The 16,408-nt window shown below is 45.3% G+C and overlaps 1 protein-coding gene across 1 annotated transcript in view; it reads left to right on the top strand.

The window, feature by feature from the left end:
* The window catches only part of LOC307231531 (metabotropic glutamate receptor 8-like), a gene marked incomplete at its 3' end in the record, with an annotated part of 159,710 nt that extends 143,758 nt beyond the window's left edge, over window positions 1–15,952 (top strand). The window contains 5 exon segments of the mRNA XM_080002286.1: window positions 3,593–3,649; window positions 3,652–3,791; window positions 3,897–4,838; window positions 14,928–15,174; window positions 15,903–15,952. Coding sequence (XP_079858412.1) covers window positions 3,593–3,649; window positions 3,652–3,791; window positions 3,897–4,838; window positions 14,928–15,174; window positions 15,903–15,952 — 1,436 coding nt within the window.
* Window positions 15,953–16,408: the final 456 nt, after the last annotated feature.

The raw sequence follows: 16,408 nt of genomic DNA on the forward strand, positions 1-16,408 counted from the left end.
CCCCAATAACAAAGGAGTGCAATGCGTATTATAAGTGTGTTGTATCTACTCTACTCTACTCTTCCATTTTCATTGGAGTGTGAAATTGGGGAAACTCTGAATTATAAGAAGACAAATCCCGTATACCCAAGTGTTCTTGCACGCAAAGTGAGTGTACAGTACGCCCCCAAAAACCACAGGAAGTCTACAAGGAACAGATTGATAAACGAGATCCAGTCACTTGTCACAGTCCGATGCTGGCTCCTTCTTCGGCGCTGTGCCTCCGTCAGGTCCGTCCTGCTCCCACTCCACCCGACTCGCTGCTCGCCGCCGCCACGGCCGCCGCCACGGCCGCCGCTGCGGCTGGTGGAAGCGACCTCCTGGCAGCACGCCACTCGCCACTGTATTTGCTGACGGGCAAACTGGCGCGCGACACTCGAGGAGCGACAGTGTTGTCGCCGGGGGCAGGAAATTGAGTGGGAGGACATATTGGCCGTCTCGGGGCTTGTTTGCTCTGCCAATACCGGAAACGGAGGACGGCATCGGGTCCACGGCTAATGGAAGCGAATCAAAGCTTGACGTGGGAGGGGACTTCGGCCACGGGCTACGGGGGCTCGGGAGAACACAGCCCCCCTTTAGCGGCGTGGAAATCTCCAGAACTGAAGCACTGAGCGTACCGCATTATGGTTTTTCTATTCTGCGCCATCTACGAAGACAGCAGCGCGATGAGAGAGCACTTGAAATCCGCACCCTATTTGACAGGCAACCGACTCATAACCAAATTACGCGGCGCAGCGCAGGATATTGCTTTCATAGTTGTGCTTTGATTTTGAAGCAACCTCACAGATTCCAAAACTCTCCGAGCTTCTATTTATCTCTGCTCTGTTCCTCTTGATCTTATCTGATCACGCCTTTTTAAAAACCCTTCGTCCCTTCCCTGGAGACACACATTTTATTTTATATGTTTATGTTTATTTTATATATTATTTATTAATATTTCCTTTATTAGGATCAAGAAACACTGGTCCCCTCAACGGTTTGGATCCATTCAACCAAACTTTATTTCACCTCGGGAAACCACTGAGGAAGAATCCGGGGAGTTACAACAGAAATTATAATACAATTAAATTCAAATATACATAATAATAATAATAATAATAATAATAATGCATATATATGAAGACACGAAATAAACCAATATTAAAAAAATGGAAAAAAACAACATTTTAATCAATATAAAAAATTAAAAAACAACAACAACAAATACATTCTAACATCAAGTGTTTGAAACGGAGTGGCAATTTGAATTTCACGGTAGGATTTTTTTTTTCTTGTTTATATTTTTCTTTAATAAAATGAACAAACAATCAACAAAAAGAGGCTTGTAAAGTGAGAATAAACTATACAATGTCAGACGTGGAAGCTCCTCCAAGGTGCTTCACGAGGTAAGTTTCCTGTCCGTTCCTCTTCTTCATTTGACGTGAGATCAACAAAGTACCAGGCAAGAAAACATGAGGTCAGAGCAAGGAGACCCACCCGACCGGGAAGTCATCAGGGAAGGTGGCAAATGGTGACAAAGCCGACAACAGTCCCCAAATCCGCTGTGTTTCAGGGTAATGTTTTGCGCTCCACCAAATGCTCCATCAAGGGTCAAATGAATCAGAGGAGTCGCACGGCTGTCGCCCATGATCACGCAGCCACACGCGTGGCGAGCGGCTCAAAACTAGATCCACTGAGACGGAGTTCTCGTGAAGTTCGATTCTCGGGAAGGACGCCCTCACGGGAAAGCAAGCGCGTTGTTTGTGAAAGAGTTCTGAAGGAAAGTACGTCAGACTGGAATGCTTCTCACTGCCGCAAAGAGGTCACCTCTATTAAACAGCCACAGACATTTGAGCATGTACTTAAACGCTTTATCGCTGGGCATACTGTTGCTTTCTTTAGGAAGGAGGAGGGAGGGTCAAATGTGTGTGTGTGTGTGTGTGTGTGTGTGTGTGTGTGTGTGTGTGTGTGTGTGTGTGTGTGTGTGTGTGTGTGTGTGTGTGTGTGTGTGTGTGCGTGCGTGCGTGCGTGCGTGCGTGCGTGCGTGCGTGCGTGCGTGCGTGCGTGCGTGCGTGCGTGCGTGCGTGTGCGGGTGTGTGTGCGTATGTGTGGGCGCGCGCGTGTGTGTGTGGAGGTATCCTGAGGCAAACATCAGTGAATCACAGAAATGCAGATGTGATGTAGTCCTGCATCTATTCATGTTGAATAGAGAGACTTGTTTGGGGTGACCGGTGGGCGGCCCCTCTCTAATTCTGAATTAGGTTAAATATGTCCTTTCCCGCTGCTGTCGGGTTAATGCACTTAAGCAAACACTTCGTTACTTCACTGTCCCACTGCGGCCACCTGGCTCGTACTCTGAAAAGCCAAACACAGTCCTCTCTGTGTACAGTTCTCAGTGATGATGCTTGATTGATGTATTGGTCGGTTGGTTAGTTGGTTGGTTAGTTTGTTCATTGGTTAATTTGATTATTGGTTAATTGGCTGGTTGGTTAATTGTGTTCATTTGATAGTTAATTGTTGTTTGGTCGGTTGGTTGGTTTATTCTGTCTTGTGTCTAGTGTTTCCAAAGAGGAGAGATTAGAAAAAGAAACAGCACACATTGGGAAAAATAATATAAAACCGGATCAACGATGAAACAGCAAAATATTGCCCCAATGCAAAAAGGAGTGCAACAAAGGAAGGGTGAATTGCTCATTACACCATCCATAATCCTCGAAACCCGGCGCAGGCAAATGGCTCGAACAATTAAAGTCAGTAATGTCATCCTCAAACCGTCAAACCAAAGTCGGGGACAGATGGTCAGAGGAGTCTTTTGGCAGGGTAACCTTCGCTGTCAGCCAAACGCACTGAAACCCGAACCGCCTTGGCGCCACAACACACAGCTCGCTTCACAAAGGGGAGAGCGAGCGCTGCAACGAGCATTTCATCTCACAGCGTTCCAGAAATTAACATCATCCTCTAATCCTGTTCAGGAACTTTTGTTTTAGGTGTGCTTAGCTTGTTTCAGCAGCTGTGCAGCTGGAGTGGATTTTAACCATGTTTCGTTGTGTAAGCCCCCAGAAGGCAGCAGGTAGGGATTAGGCTGCAGAAATCCCTTACATGTGTAGTGTGAACACAAACATTAGAGCATCTCGGTAGGCAGGAAAACAACCAGCGGTACCAGGTTTGTGAGGGCCGACCTACATCCGACACCCACTTACATACAAATGCATGTGCTGTGCAGCGCACATGCTGAGCCGTGCATTAACATAAGTACACGCACACATATGTTTTAAGACTCAGTAGCACAGAGGTTTCTGACCGTTCTCAGGACCTTGAGGAGTCCCTACCACAATGCATGCTGGTTTAGAAGGTAGAGCACAGGACTCTGGTTGTACGTTTAGACAGTGTCCAGTGTCCGGTGGAAGACTTTGGCTGGACTGCTCAGCTCCCAGTGGCACCATTTGATTATTGTGGTCATACTCAGCAGCTTCCAGTGTCCCACAGTAAAGTAGACTGCGGTTGCACTGGGAAGCTCCCGGTGTCCGATGTTTGAAGAATGCAGTTGCACTGACCTGAACGCATCGCTTTACAGTTCATAAGCAGGAAGTGTTTTCTTTTTTGCCATGTAGTATGCTTGGTGTTTTTTCGCAGGAAGTGCTGGAACTCCTGTCACCTTCAATGAGAACGGCGACGCCCCCGGACGCTACGACATCTTCCAGTACCAGATCAATAACCGTTCGACAGCAGAGTACAAGGTGATCGGCACCTGGACCAACAAGCTGCATCTCAATGTAAGAACCACAGAACCGCACAGAACCAGTGTTGTACTGGAGAGGTATTGTGTTGTAAAGTTGATTTAACGTCATTCAACCGTTGACCCTGAACCCCCTCCCTAGGTGGAGGCCATGCAGTGGGGCTCTTCCATCTCTGATTGGTCCATCCCCGCCTCAGTGTGCAGCCTTCCCTGTCAGACCGGGGAGAGGAAGAAGGTGGTGAAGGGCGTGCCGTGCTGCTGGCACTGCGAGCGCTGCGAGGGCTACCACTTCCAGGCCAGCGAGTTCACCTGCCAGCTCTGCCCTTACGAGCAGCGGCCCGACAGGAACCGCACGGGGTGCCAGCCCATCCCCATCATCAAGCTGGAGTGGCACTCGCCCTGGGCCGTGGTGCCCGTCTTCATCTCCGTCCTCGGCATTATAGCCACCACCTTCATCATCGCCAGCTTCGTCCGCTACAACGACACGCCCATCGTCCGGGCCTCCGGCCGGGAGATGAGCTACGTCCTGCTGACGGGGATCTTCCTCTGTTACGTCATCACCTTCCCCATGATCGCGGCGCCCGATGTGGCCGTCTGCTCCTTCCGGCGTATTTTCCTGGGCCTGGGCATGTGCTTTAGCTACGCCGCGCTGCTCACCAAGACCAACCGAATCCACCGCATCTTCGAGCAGGGCAAGAAGGCCGTGACCGCGCCGCGCTTCATCTCCCCCGCCTCCCAGCTGGTCATCACCTTCTCCCTCATCTCCGTGCAGCTGTTGGCCATTTTCGTCTGGTTTATCGCCGACCCGCCCCACACCTTCGTGGACTACGGAGAGCAGCGCACACAGGATCCGGGGAACGCGCGCGGCGTGCTTAAATGCGACATCTCGGACCTGTCGCTGATCTGCTCCCTGGGCTACAGCATCCTGCTGATGGTGACATGTACTGTTTACGCCATCAAGACGCGGGGCGTTCCAGAGACCTTCAACGAGGCCAAGCCCATTGGATTTACTATGTACACCACCTGCATCATATGGCTGGCATTCATACCCATCTTCTTTGGGACGGCGCAGTCGGCCGAGAGGGTGAGTGTCTGTGTTTGTGTTTGTGTTTGTGTTTGTGTTTAGCGATGCACATTCATGTTTTACCACAATCAAGAAGGGTTTGTTTGTTTTTTTATCCTGAAATCCTTGGATCCACACTTTTTTTTTTTTAATGATAGTTATTAAGTCACACTTTTTATGAAATTAATTCTTCGGTGCTATTTTACTGCCAGGATACTACCCATCACGCAAACACTAGGCAGATCCAAAGTATCCCAATTTTTCATGTTAGTGTCATTTTCATTTTTGTTCTTGTGTGTTTATTGGAAAATCTCCTCCGTGATTATAATTTATTCATTCATCATCAGGGGGTTTTGTGCTCCCCCACAGACAAATGCGTGCCTGTTTGTCTGCTGGTTTGAAAACAAAGCCCTCATAAAGCACAAAAACCCATATGTGTGTGTCCACGTGCATGTCTGTGAGTTGGGATGCACATGGAATGGGCGTGTTCGTGATGTTACTGAAACAATAAAAGCGAAATCAAAGTTGCAAAGTAACTGGAAGTTGAAAGCTGAGATGCGCAGGATCCGTGACGCTCGTGGCCCTCTCTGCTTCACGGCTGTAGCAGGCTGCGCTGGGCGACAACAACAGGCCTCTTGACAAGCTGTCCGGCTCTAATTCAGCCGTTTTATTCTGCTCCGGACTGAAGGCGACCCGTGACACAGAGCAGCGTCCTTCTGGGTCCTGCTCTGAAGCTTTCCAATCTGGGTGTTTACAGAATGCCAAACTGTCCGTTTCAGTCGTACCAAATGCTAGAGGCTCCTGGTTCAGATTGAGTTTCAGCCCCTTCCATTTGAAAACTGGAGTGTGCTGCTTTTTGATCCGGAGAGGGAAAAGACGATAATTAAATGTGTGTATGTTGTCTGTTATATTACAGTGTGTACATTGTCTTCTAGATCAACGTTTGTACATTTTACACATTTTACACATTACACGTGTGTACGTCTTTTAGATTGATGTGTGTGTGTGTGTGTGTGTGTGTGTGTTCTACATTGGAGTGTGTACATTGTCTTCAAGATTACTGTGTGTGTGTGTGTGTGTGTATGCGTGTGTGTGTGTGTGTGTGTATGTGTGTGTGTGTGTGCGTGCGTGCGTGCGTGCGTGCGTGCGTGCGTGCGTGTGTGCGTGTGTGTGTGTGTGTGTGTGTGCGTGTGTGTGTGTGTCTTCTAGATTGCGTTCGGTATATTGTCTAGCTAGAGGGCTGTGTGTTGTTTTCTAGATCAATGTGTGTGTGTGTGTGTGTGTGTTCACACACTCAGGCCAGTGGGCTCAGTGGTTTTATGGCGTTAATTGCTGCCTGTTGAAGCGCCACACTAAACGAGCCTCTGGCTCGTCTTCATTATTCATTGGAACAATGTTGTCTCCCCTCGGCCAAAACGCCATCGACTTCCCGTCTCCTGTCTTTAGGCGCCAGCCCCTGCCCCATTCCCACCTCCACCTTCTGCAGACATATGCCAATATGGTGCATAACAGAAAACAGAGCAGCAATAATTAGTTTGAGCGTTGCTGTTTGTGAAGTGAAAATAATAATAATAATAATAATAATGAATCAATGTACAATTTTAGTCTACTGACCATAATTAATGTCTGAATGGATTTGTTTAGTCTGGCTGAAATGTTTATGCAAACTTTCCAGGAAGCGCTTCAGAGGAAGGTTAAACCTAGTTCCACAAAATGATGGGCTTACTGGACACAGTGGCTATACAGCCCAATACACAGAACAATTTAACTATTTCACCACTGTAAATATTGGAAAATAGTAAAAATAATAATAACCAAGTGTTCCTTGATTGGAAAGCCAGTCCCTTCCATCTCTGCTGCTTTATCTTTATGTGCATTAGTTGTTTTGGTGCAGATTGCAAAAATCATATAAAACCTATCATGTAGTTATTAATCATTTATACCTGAAGTTGCTGATGTCTGAGGTGGAATTTTAAGACAGTTTACTTGCCATCATCCTCCTCCTCCTCCTCCTCATCATCATCATCATCATCATCATCAAGTATTTTGCAAATATTTGGTCACACATCAGCATTATTTTTACAAACAGTTCTACACAAAAGTACACACAATTATTTCGCAGATTTTTTATATATTTCCTGACCGACAACTGATATTTCTGCCTTTAGGAGCATATGTATTATTTCCCGGGTTATTGTCTGTGAGGTCATTGCCAGTTACCATGTGTTTCGTCACTCAGTACCTCAAACCCTTTTTGTCTCCCAGCAACATTCCTATATTACGTGTGCTTCCCGTGTGGCAAGTGGCAGGAGTTGAAGATTGGTTTACATTGAGGTAGTCCTCATGTTGAAACGCCACATGGACGCAAACGCTGCCACTGTGGCTGTCTATTGATCTCAGTTGTCCAGCAGATCCATGGATCAGGGTTTGGTACGGCCTTAATGCGTATCATCGAATGCATGAAGACAGGAAGCATCAACAAGGTGTTTTGTGTAGAGATTTATATTGTGCTGTGCAGGATATCACGTTTATTCTATATTTTAGTACTGTGATGTAGTTTTGCAGGGGTTTTGACCCACTGGTCCGCGGCCACCTGGTAAGAAATAAAGCTATTGCAGGTGATCCCGTCAATAATGTATCATTTTAATGTACAGCATAATGTAGTTTCAATGCCAAGAGTGATAAAAATTTAATTTAAATTTCGTCCAAAAAGTAATGCTAAATGTTTCATTTCTTCTTCTTCTTCTTCTTATTATTATTATTATTATTATTAGGGATCCAGCCCACAGTCGATGTGTGTCCAACCCAGCTAAAATTATCTGGAACACAACAAAGACATAAGCTACAAACACGGTTGAGGTGTCGTCTAAACCGGTATGTCACAAGCATCTTGTGGTTTAAGTTTCAAATTGATCCACATACGGAGCAGAAATTAGTGAAAAAGCGACCAAATTTGACCCCAAATATTCAGCTGGTCGTGCTTGACTGACATCACTATTCATAAACAAAATGAACCAGATGAGATTTACAGTAAGACTCTTTATGACATCATCATACTATTTACTATAAATGTACAGGTTATTGGTCAGAATGTCCATTTGGACCGTGTTCAGTGTGCAGTGTAGACTCTGTTTGACATTACAAACTATGCGTCTACGTGTATATTTATATACCTTCTTACCTGGTAGATGTCTGTGGATCTGTTTGATTGATATTCTATCTCTGTGGTCCCCATTACTTTGCCGGATTAATGAAAAATACGAAAGAAGTAGACTAAAAACTTGTGACCAGGTCGAGTCAAGTCCACTCAAACGTACAAGTAAATGATGCGTTCAAGATCCAATGGTAATTACTTACAGAAATACTACTGACATTTTTTCATATTTCATGGAAACTAAATGTATTGAAAACGTAATTCAACTGTAATTCATGAAAGAAGTCACCACTAAAATGACCTAAGTTCGTCTACTATCGTAAATCCTATCGTATATCCTAAACCTCTGTAAATACGTAATCCTACGTAAATACGTCATAATTGACGCACACGAGACACAACGTCACCTACCGTCACTGAGGCGGCACATGTGCTTACATACAACAAGGTTTGTTATGACAATGACAAAGTTTGGTTAAAAGTAAAAAATACGGTTGTTTTAAAGAAACGTCATTAATAAACAGTTTTCTACAGCTAAGCTTTGTATTATATTTGTATTGTATTATACAAGTACAAAAGTATTGACAAATTCTTCCATAATGATTCTAATTCCAAATGAATATTAGGACTGAGAGCTCAGTTATTTACAACTGTTATTTAGAACTCACCTTTCTAATGTGACACCAATTATGACACATCAGAACTTATGATCAATGATTGACGTCTGGTTGAAATGGGAATGTTTCATACCTTCTGTTGTGCAAGTTTGATTCACGCAAATCTAGATTCGTATCAAGAAATATTGATACAACTTTACTAATCCTCTGAAAATCATCAAAAAAAGGTGTTATATTGAGAACACAGTCACTTTGAAACAATACGAACCAATGTCATATAAACCCACCACACGTATCCAAGTGGACGTAAAAAAACAAAAACTTGAAACTCTTGCTAGATTGCACAAACAATTGTTGCATCTTAATTCTTAAAACACTGTTCTTCATGAATATTTCAACTAAACGGCCGAACAGAAACATGCAGACGTAATTCCATGTTGATTGGTCCAGACGTAAGTCCACCATGTTTTGTTTTGGAACTTCTGCTGCATTCCACAGAGACCAAAGAACTGTAACATGTACCTGTGTATTGCTGCCTGCAGCTATATTTATTATTATTATTATTATTATTATTATTATTATTATGTCCAGGCTGTCACACCTGTAGAATAAGTTCAAATTAGTAAAGAGCCAGAAAATGATGAAGCTGTCCTTATCCACCACTACTTTGCCAAGTATGGAACTGACCACGCCCAGGAATGAAATGAAACAGGTCATGGTCCACAGGCTGCTTCCCAGTCAGGATGGTGGTCCCTGGCTCACGATCAGCTGAAAACCCCTGGATGCCTCCATGTGTTCAGTACCTGATTACATACTGGACTGCAGGTGACTTGATGTGCCTTTATTCTTTCTGTGATGAAGTAATAGATAGGCGTGCACACTGGAAGTGCTCCAGATATTATGGGATTACTCCAATTTTTCTTCAGGGCCGATACTGACACAGATTATTCCTTATCGAGGAGACCAAAAACCCTTATTTGGGACTGCATATGTTCCTGCATATGTGGCATTTGAGTGTCAAAATGTAACAGCAACACGGACCCCAACACAAAGTTTTATTTAATTGAACATATGTTTAATACCATGAATAACAGAACAAAGCCTACGTTGTGTCCTTATGTCTGTTTATGCACTTCATTATTTTTGAAAAGTAGATTTGGCTCCATAAAGAGCAACGTCCAAAGCCATGAGTACTACTTTGTGGGCGGAATTTTGTGGAATAAATGCTTTGAATATAATATTATATGCAATATACCGACAACAGCTTTTATTTAAAGGTTTGTGTGTGAGAGAGAGAGAGAGAGAGAGAGAGAGAGAGTGAGGGACAGAGAGTGAGGGAGAGGGACAGAGAGAGGGAGAAAGAGAGAGGGAGTGAGGACAGGGAGAGGGAGAGAGAGAGAGAGAGGCCAAGTTACCGACAGAGTGAGTTTTGTTGGCTCTTCTTTGCCAACTTTCCGAGGGAGTTACGCAGCTAAATTCCCGATTGAGTGTAATGAACAGCTCTGGCCGGCAGCAGCGTTATGGGCAGAGGGAGATGACTCCACCGGGGAGGGATGAGGTGAAGAGCAAAGCTCATCTGCAACCTCTGCCCCGCTCAGACTTTTGGCATAAGCTGTGATGGAGTAAATTGGCAGAAATCACAAACACATTTTCCATTTTGCAGGAACATCTCAGAAGCTGTGATTGATGCTGAGGTGTGGGAAAAGCTCGAGATGAGTTGATGAAGGAGGGGCAGGGTCAACTTGCTGAAGGAGGGGCGGGGTCGAGTTGATGAAGAAGGGCCGAGGTCAACTTGATGAAGAAGGGGCGAGGTCGACTTGATGAAGGAGGGGCAGGGTCGAGTGGATTTAGGAGGGGCGGGGTCGAGTTGATGAAGGAGGGGCGGGGTTGAGGGGATGAAGGAGGGGGAGGTTGACTTGATTTAGGACGTGCGGGGTCGAGTTGATGAAGGAGGGGCGGGGTCGACTTGATGGAGGGGCGGGGTCGAATGGATTTAGGAGGGGCGGGGTCGAATGGATTTAGGAGGGGCGGGGTTGAGTTGATGAAGGAGGGGGGGGTCGTGGCAACTTCAAGTTTAGCTGTTCCATGTTTCACCAGTTCCATGTATAATGTTCATTTGCTCGCTCTCGCCACATACTCTCCTCATCATACTGGACATTGAACTCAGTATTTTTTGCCTACATTATACTGTAAATAACCTAGTATTTAAATATGCATGTTCTGGGATGAATCCACTCAGTGGCTGTTCTACCCGGAGACATGGGCAGTAAGCAGCGTCAGTCATAACATGGTTCATTATATCAATATGACGAGGAAGCGCGTTGCTCTGCCTTATCAACAGGAGCCAAACATCATGTCCCACGGCTGAGCACCGGGAGACACAACAGTGTGGGAGTGAGAGACACGGCAAGTCTTCAAGGAAACACAAAGCTCGGTATCAAAAGGCCATTTCATTATGCATGGCTGCAAAGTGTGACTCAACCAGACCTTCTCTCTCTCTCTCTCTCTCCCCATCAGTCCTCTCTCTCTCTCGTTCTCCCTCTCGCTCTCTCTCTCTCTCTCTCTCTCTCTCTTTCAGTCTCTTGCTCTCTTTCTCTCTCAGACTCTGAAAGGCTTTTTGTGCCTGACAACGTTATACTTGTATCGCCATAAAGGGAAAGGGGAAATTAAAATCAACGAATATAGCCGCCATGCAGCGACGAAGGGGCCAAGTGCCGTAGCGCCACTTATCCAATTTCTTGCTGAGCTGGCCACCGAGCTCGGAGATATTAAAAGAGTATTTCTAGTGCATTCAAAATGGCAAATTAAACTCAACCATGTTGAACTCGGCACGACCCAAGGAATGAGAGGGAAGAAAGAAGTGTGATTCCAATAGCGATGGGAATTACAGCTCTTTGAAGGGAACCCCATCTTCTTGCTCCGTTCATTTCGTTTTTTTTGTGTGTGTGTGTGTGTGTGTGTGTGTGTGTGTGTGTGTGTGTGTGTGTGTGTGTGTGTGTGTGTGTGTGTGTGTGTGTGTGTGGTGGGTGCACTTTATGAGCGGCAGGTTTACACGACTAGACTTAATACACTTACTAGTCTGCCACAGAGGACGGTAACATTTGCGTATTGGCAAATTGCATGAATAACACATGAAAATAATATATGATACCTACGTATCATTTGTTATTTTGTGAAAATATATTGGCAAAATTAGTAATTAGTAATAAACTGTGACAAAAATATAACACTCTACTTACATTTTGTTAATATTTCTTTTCATAACGTTAAAATAGACAGGCATAAAACAGTATTTGTTATGTTCTGGCTTTGCTTTGCTTTGTGAAGCTGACAGTGGGAGCCTTTCAAACCCTCTTCAACCGGGGCACCCCCCGGCGAGGGAGGAGCACAGGCCACCCCCGATAGGGAGAGGGGAACCACTTCCACAAACAGCCTAAATACATTCATATAAATGTGTTTAGGTCTTTGCAAAAAAATAACGGCTCATCCCTCGGTTCCCTTCGTTCCCACGAAAGAGCCGCTCAAAGAATCAAATGCTTTGCGAACGACCCAACGCCAGGTTCCAGGCTGCGAGGGGTTCTCCCGTCTGCCAGCGCAGCCACGGCGGAGGAGGCGGAATAATAAGAAATGACGAAAACAGGAGGTGCCAGGAAAATTGGTGCTTGGCCCCTAATAAAAACAATGAATCAGTCATAAAACAATAATAAAGGCATGTATTAATAATTCCTAGCAGCCAGAGCAGCGCAGCAGCGTCTCCTCTACCCAGATTTTATCTTTAAATGAGTCATTCCTCTCTCCCTCCTCATTCATCACTGACCCTCTCCCTCCAGACGAGAGCAGCTCCTGGAGTCAAGGTGATAGCTTCTGCCGACAAAAGATACTAATGTTGCCCGGCAGTGAGGTAGTTTGACGGTTCTGTCTGTCTTGTACGGAGTCCGCTGTTCCCGCTGCGCAGCGCACTCTACATTATATGACGTTAGAAAATGATCAGGCATGTCCTTCTTTTATGTCTAGCTTACGTCATCTTAACACTGCAAGGATTATTCTCCATGAAGTGCCTCAGCCCTCCATGGCTTTGCATTCTTGCAACGCCCGCTGGCCCCAGACGGCCCGCTGGCCCCAAAAACCCTCTACGTATCATGAAATATGTTGGTGCTCAGAGGAATCTGTCCGTCTGTTTTGATATTGATAGTACCGTAATCACACTAGTCGTACAAAAACTTTTTTTTCAAAGGAACCCTTTAATGTGTCTTATTTATTTATTTAAGTATTTATTTGTTTGTTTATTTATGTATTTATCAATGCATTTATTAATTTGTTTATTTCTTTATTTGTATTTGTTCATGTATTTATTTATTTATTTGTTTATTTATGTATTTATTTATTTGTTTGTTTGTTTCTTTGTTTGTTTATTTATTAATTGATTTACAAGAGTTATTTACTGAACTGATTCACCCCCAATTTAAGCCCTGCTACTAATTCAGTACTAATCCCTAGACATAGCGGGCCCAGCACAGGTGCAGGTACAGCATGGTACTGATACTGTGCCTGAACGAAAAGGTCTCGTGGCACTTGTGTTATAATACAGGCCTGTATTTTGTGATTTTGGGCAAAGCAGGCTTCCCACACTGAACTCTTGCTGTAACTCGCTGTTGTTTTGTTTTTCTACATTCCTATTTTTGGCTCAGGGCGGCCCTCTGAACACAGAATTCCCATTTCAATCGCCCGTTCGCGCTCCTTCGACCTTGAAGTGCACAGATCGCCGGCTCCGTAAACAGTTTGTAGTCGTTATATGTATAAATCACGTCTGCGCTGGGCTTTTTTTCATAAATTATTATTTTTTTATCCCAGGCTCACAAATGTGTTTACGCTCGGGTGTCTGCGAGGCATTTCCATAATGACTTCTTCGTGTGAGGCTGGTGTCGGCCCCCCCGTGGAGACTCCACCATCTGCTGCCGCCTCCTGGTTTGGGGCGAGCGCAGCGCCGCCCCCTGTTGTCCGCGTGCCGCTCAATCATGGAACCGCTAACCAGCAGATAAACCCGGCGGCTGCTGTGACCACGCAGCTCGGTGGTGCTCGGAGCAGCCGCTGCCCTGGGCTTAAAACGGAGCGGGTTGGCCTGGCGGCGCGCGCCGACACAGGGGAGCGCGTGCGTGCCGGTGTCCGTCTCGCGGTGAAAGCGTCGATCCCACCGACGCGCCGCGCAGCTCAGGCGAGAACAGCGTCGTCTTTTCCCTGCGTTCTGTCCGCAGGCCGCGCGTCGTTTTCGGCCGCTGGAAACGGCGTCTTGGGGAAAACGTCGTCCGGGATGGAGGTTTTTCCAAAGCCCAGTTTTCCGCGTCTTCGCATGGAGGAAGTGAAACGGAGCTTGTTGAAAACGCTGGCGCCCGTTGTGCCGTTCTCCAAGTTGCAAGTTTAAGGGTCTCTCCAACTTTAGGAACAAAAATGCGCAAAAAAAAATATGGTCAGGATTTTTCATTTAAACGGAGGGAAAAGATGTGTTCCAAAATATCCATACACGTGCGGACGACGCCAACATTGTATCTTTGTACTTTTGATGACGCAGCGCTACTTGATGCTATTCCTTAAGACACAATTTCTTCTTAGGACCTTTTCTATTGACACCTCGACAAAAAACACATTTCCAGCGTGTTTTCACACTCTGGCTGGAAATAGCTTTCACATTATCTTCATCAATGCTGCTGCGCATGTATGTATGTATGACGTATGTGATGTCCCTCTACTCTGCCCATGTCAGGGCCGTCAGCTTGTCGGCGTAGTTTGAAACCATTTTGTTTGAGAGCGTGAGGCTGGGGCTCGGGGGTAGGCGACGGGTTTCTGGCTTCGGGGACTGTTGTCGACTGGTGTAAGTGTCACTTCCTGTGACATTCGCCGAGGTCTTGCAAACATGCACGGCAAGGTGAGTGTCACGCTGGCTGAGTGTAACGCTGAATGAGTCTCAAGCGGCAAAATTTTAAGACACAAACCAGGCTGCCATGGGTGACTGCCATGCATGCGTGCTCAAGATGGTGGCTGGGACTTAAGTTTGACAGTGCGTGAAGTGGATGAACAGGGTCAATTGCAGGTGCCTCATGCCCCATGCCTGAAAGTTGGTAGCTCTGCCTTGCAGCACCTACAATGTGCTTGTGTTGACTGTATCCTATGATACTTGTTTTATCCCTGCGCATGTCATATTTGTGTACAGGCAAACGCTTGAATTTACTTTCAAACACCTTTTCTTCATGCACAGTCTGTGTTTGTCCCTCCACACAGCAAGCAATTAAAAAGCGTCTCATTTGACGCCATCTTTGTTGAACGTCCTCATCTTACCGTCCTCAGATGTACATCCAGACGGCCACGCTCACCGTCTCCCTCAGCCTGAGCGCCTCCGTCTCCCTGGGGATGCTCTACATGCCTAAAGTGTACATCATCATCTTCCACCCGGACCAAAACGTCCCCAAACGGAAACGCAGCTTCAAGGCCGTCGTCACGGCGGCCACGATGAGCAGTAAGCTGTCGCACCTGGCCGCCGAGAGGCCCAACGGGGAGGCCAAGACCGAGCTGTGTGAGGGGCTGGAGGGGAACGGTGAGAACCGGCTTCTAATAGACTGGGTGTTCATATATTTATTATATCTTATATAATTGTGCAGTATTTATTTACTTTATATTTTTTTATTTTTTCATTATATTTATTTATTTCATTTAGTTTGTTTCTTTGTTTTTATTTATTTGCAAAAGAGATACTGATCTCAATGGGATTTGATCTAATAAATAGTATAATATAATATTACAGTGATATAATATAATATTACAGTGATATAATATAATATAATATAATATAATATAATATAATATAATATAATATAATATAATATCCTGGTGATATAATATTATATAACATAATATTATATAATATACCATCTTATAATATCATATCATATCACATCATATTAGATTATAAATAATAAATCAAACATACATAAATATTGTATTATTATTAAAGAACATATATATAATATTCTTGAAGTGATGGTGTTGGGCAGCAAGAGGGCTTTCAAAGACAGAGTGTGATGATGCCAGGGAGCTTCCAGGTTGAGTCTTCAAGCCGCCTCCAGAGTCAATGGAAGCACGGTTTCAATGAGGCCTTCGTTTGCCTGCTCCTCGGTCCAGCGCTGCCTGAAAGCAGCTCGGTTCCACGCCGGTGCTCAGACCGCTCCTTGTTGACGTGACGGGTTAAGGGCGCGGGATTTAGTATGATGCAACCCACTCTTTTCTTCTCATTTTTCTTCTTCTTCTTACTTTTCTTCTCCGTAGTCCCATCCACCAAAACAACATATGTCAGCTACACCAACCACGCCATCTGAGGGTGCCGGCCTCCCGGAGGGGAGGTTTCCCCCCTGCTGTTCTCGCCGACTGAAGACCATCCTGTCAGACTCAGAGGAGGAGACGAGGACTTATCGGGAGTGGACCCACGGCGTCGCTCTTCCTCGGAGGAAACGCAAACGATGCAGATGGTTGAGGAACTAAATAGACACGTCTGTGTTTTCATTTTAATCTTCTTTACAAACAGGAATTAATGAATCAGCCGCAAACAGATATGGCGTGTAAACCCTGAACAGTCGCTCAAGTAAGACCATGCGAGAGACGGAGAGGGGGAGGAGACGAGAGGAAAACAAACAAACAAAAACACAAAAAAAAGAAGCGGTTAAAGAAAAAGAGGGTTAGGTGGGACCAACCAGTGTGTGTTGTTTTTCTAATCGTACGTAAAACTTTGTGGTTGTGAAATATTTCTGGTTTGTGTCTCTTGTCGTCTGTTCGTG

The sequence above is a fragment of the Zeus faber genome (genome assembly GCF_960531495.2).
Source record: "Zeus faber genome assembly, chromosome: 6".
NCBI lineage: Eukaryota > Metazoa > Chordata > Actinopteri > Zeiformes > Zeidae > Zeus > Zeus faber.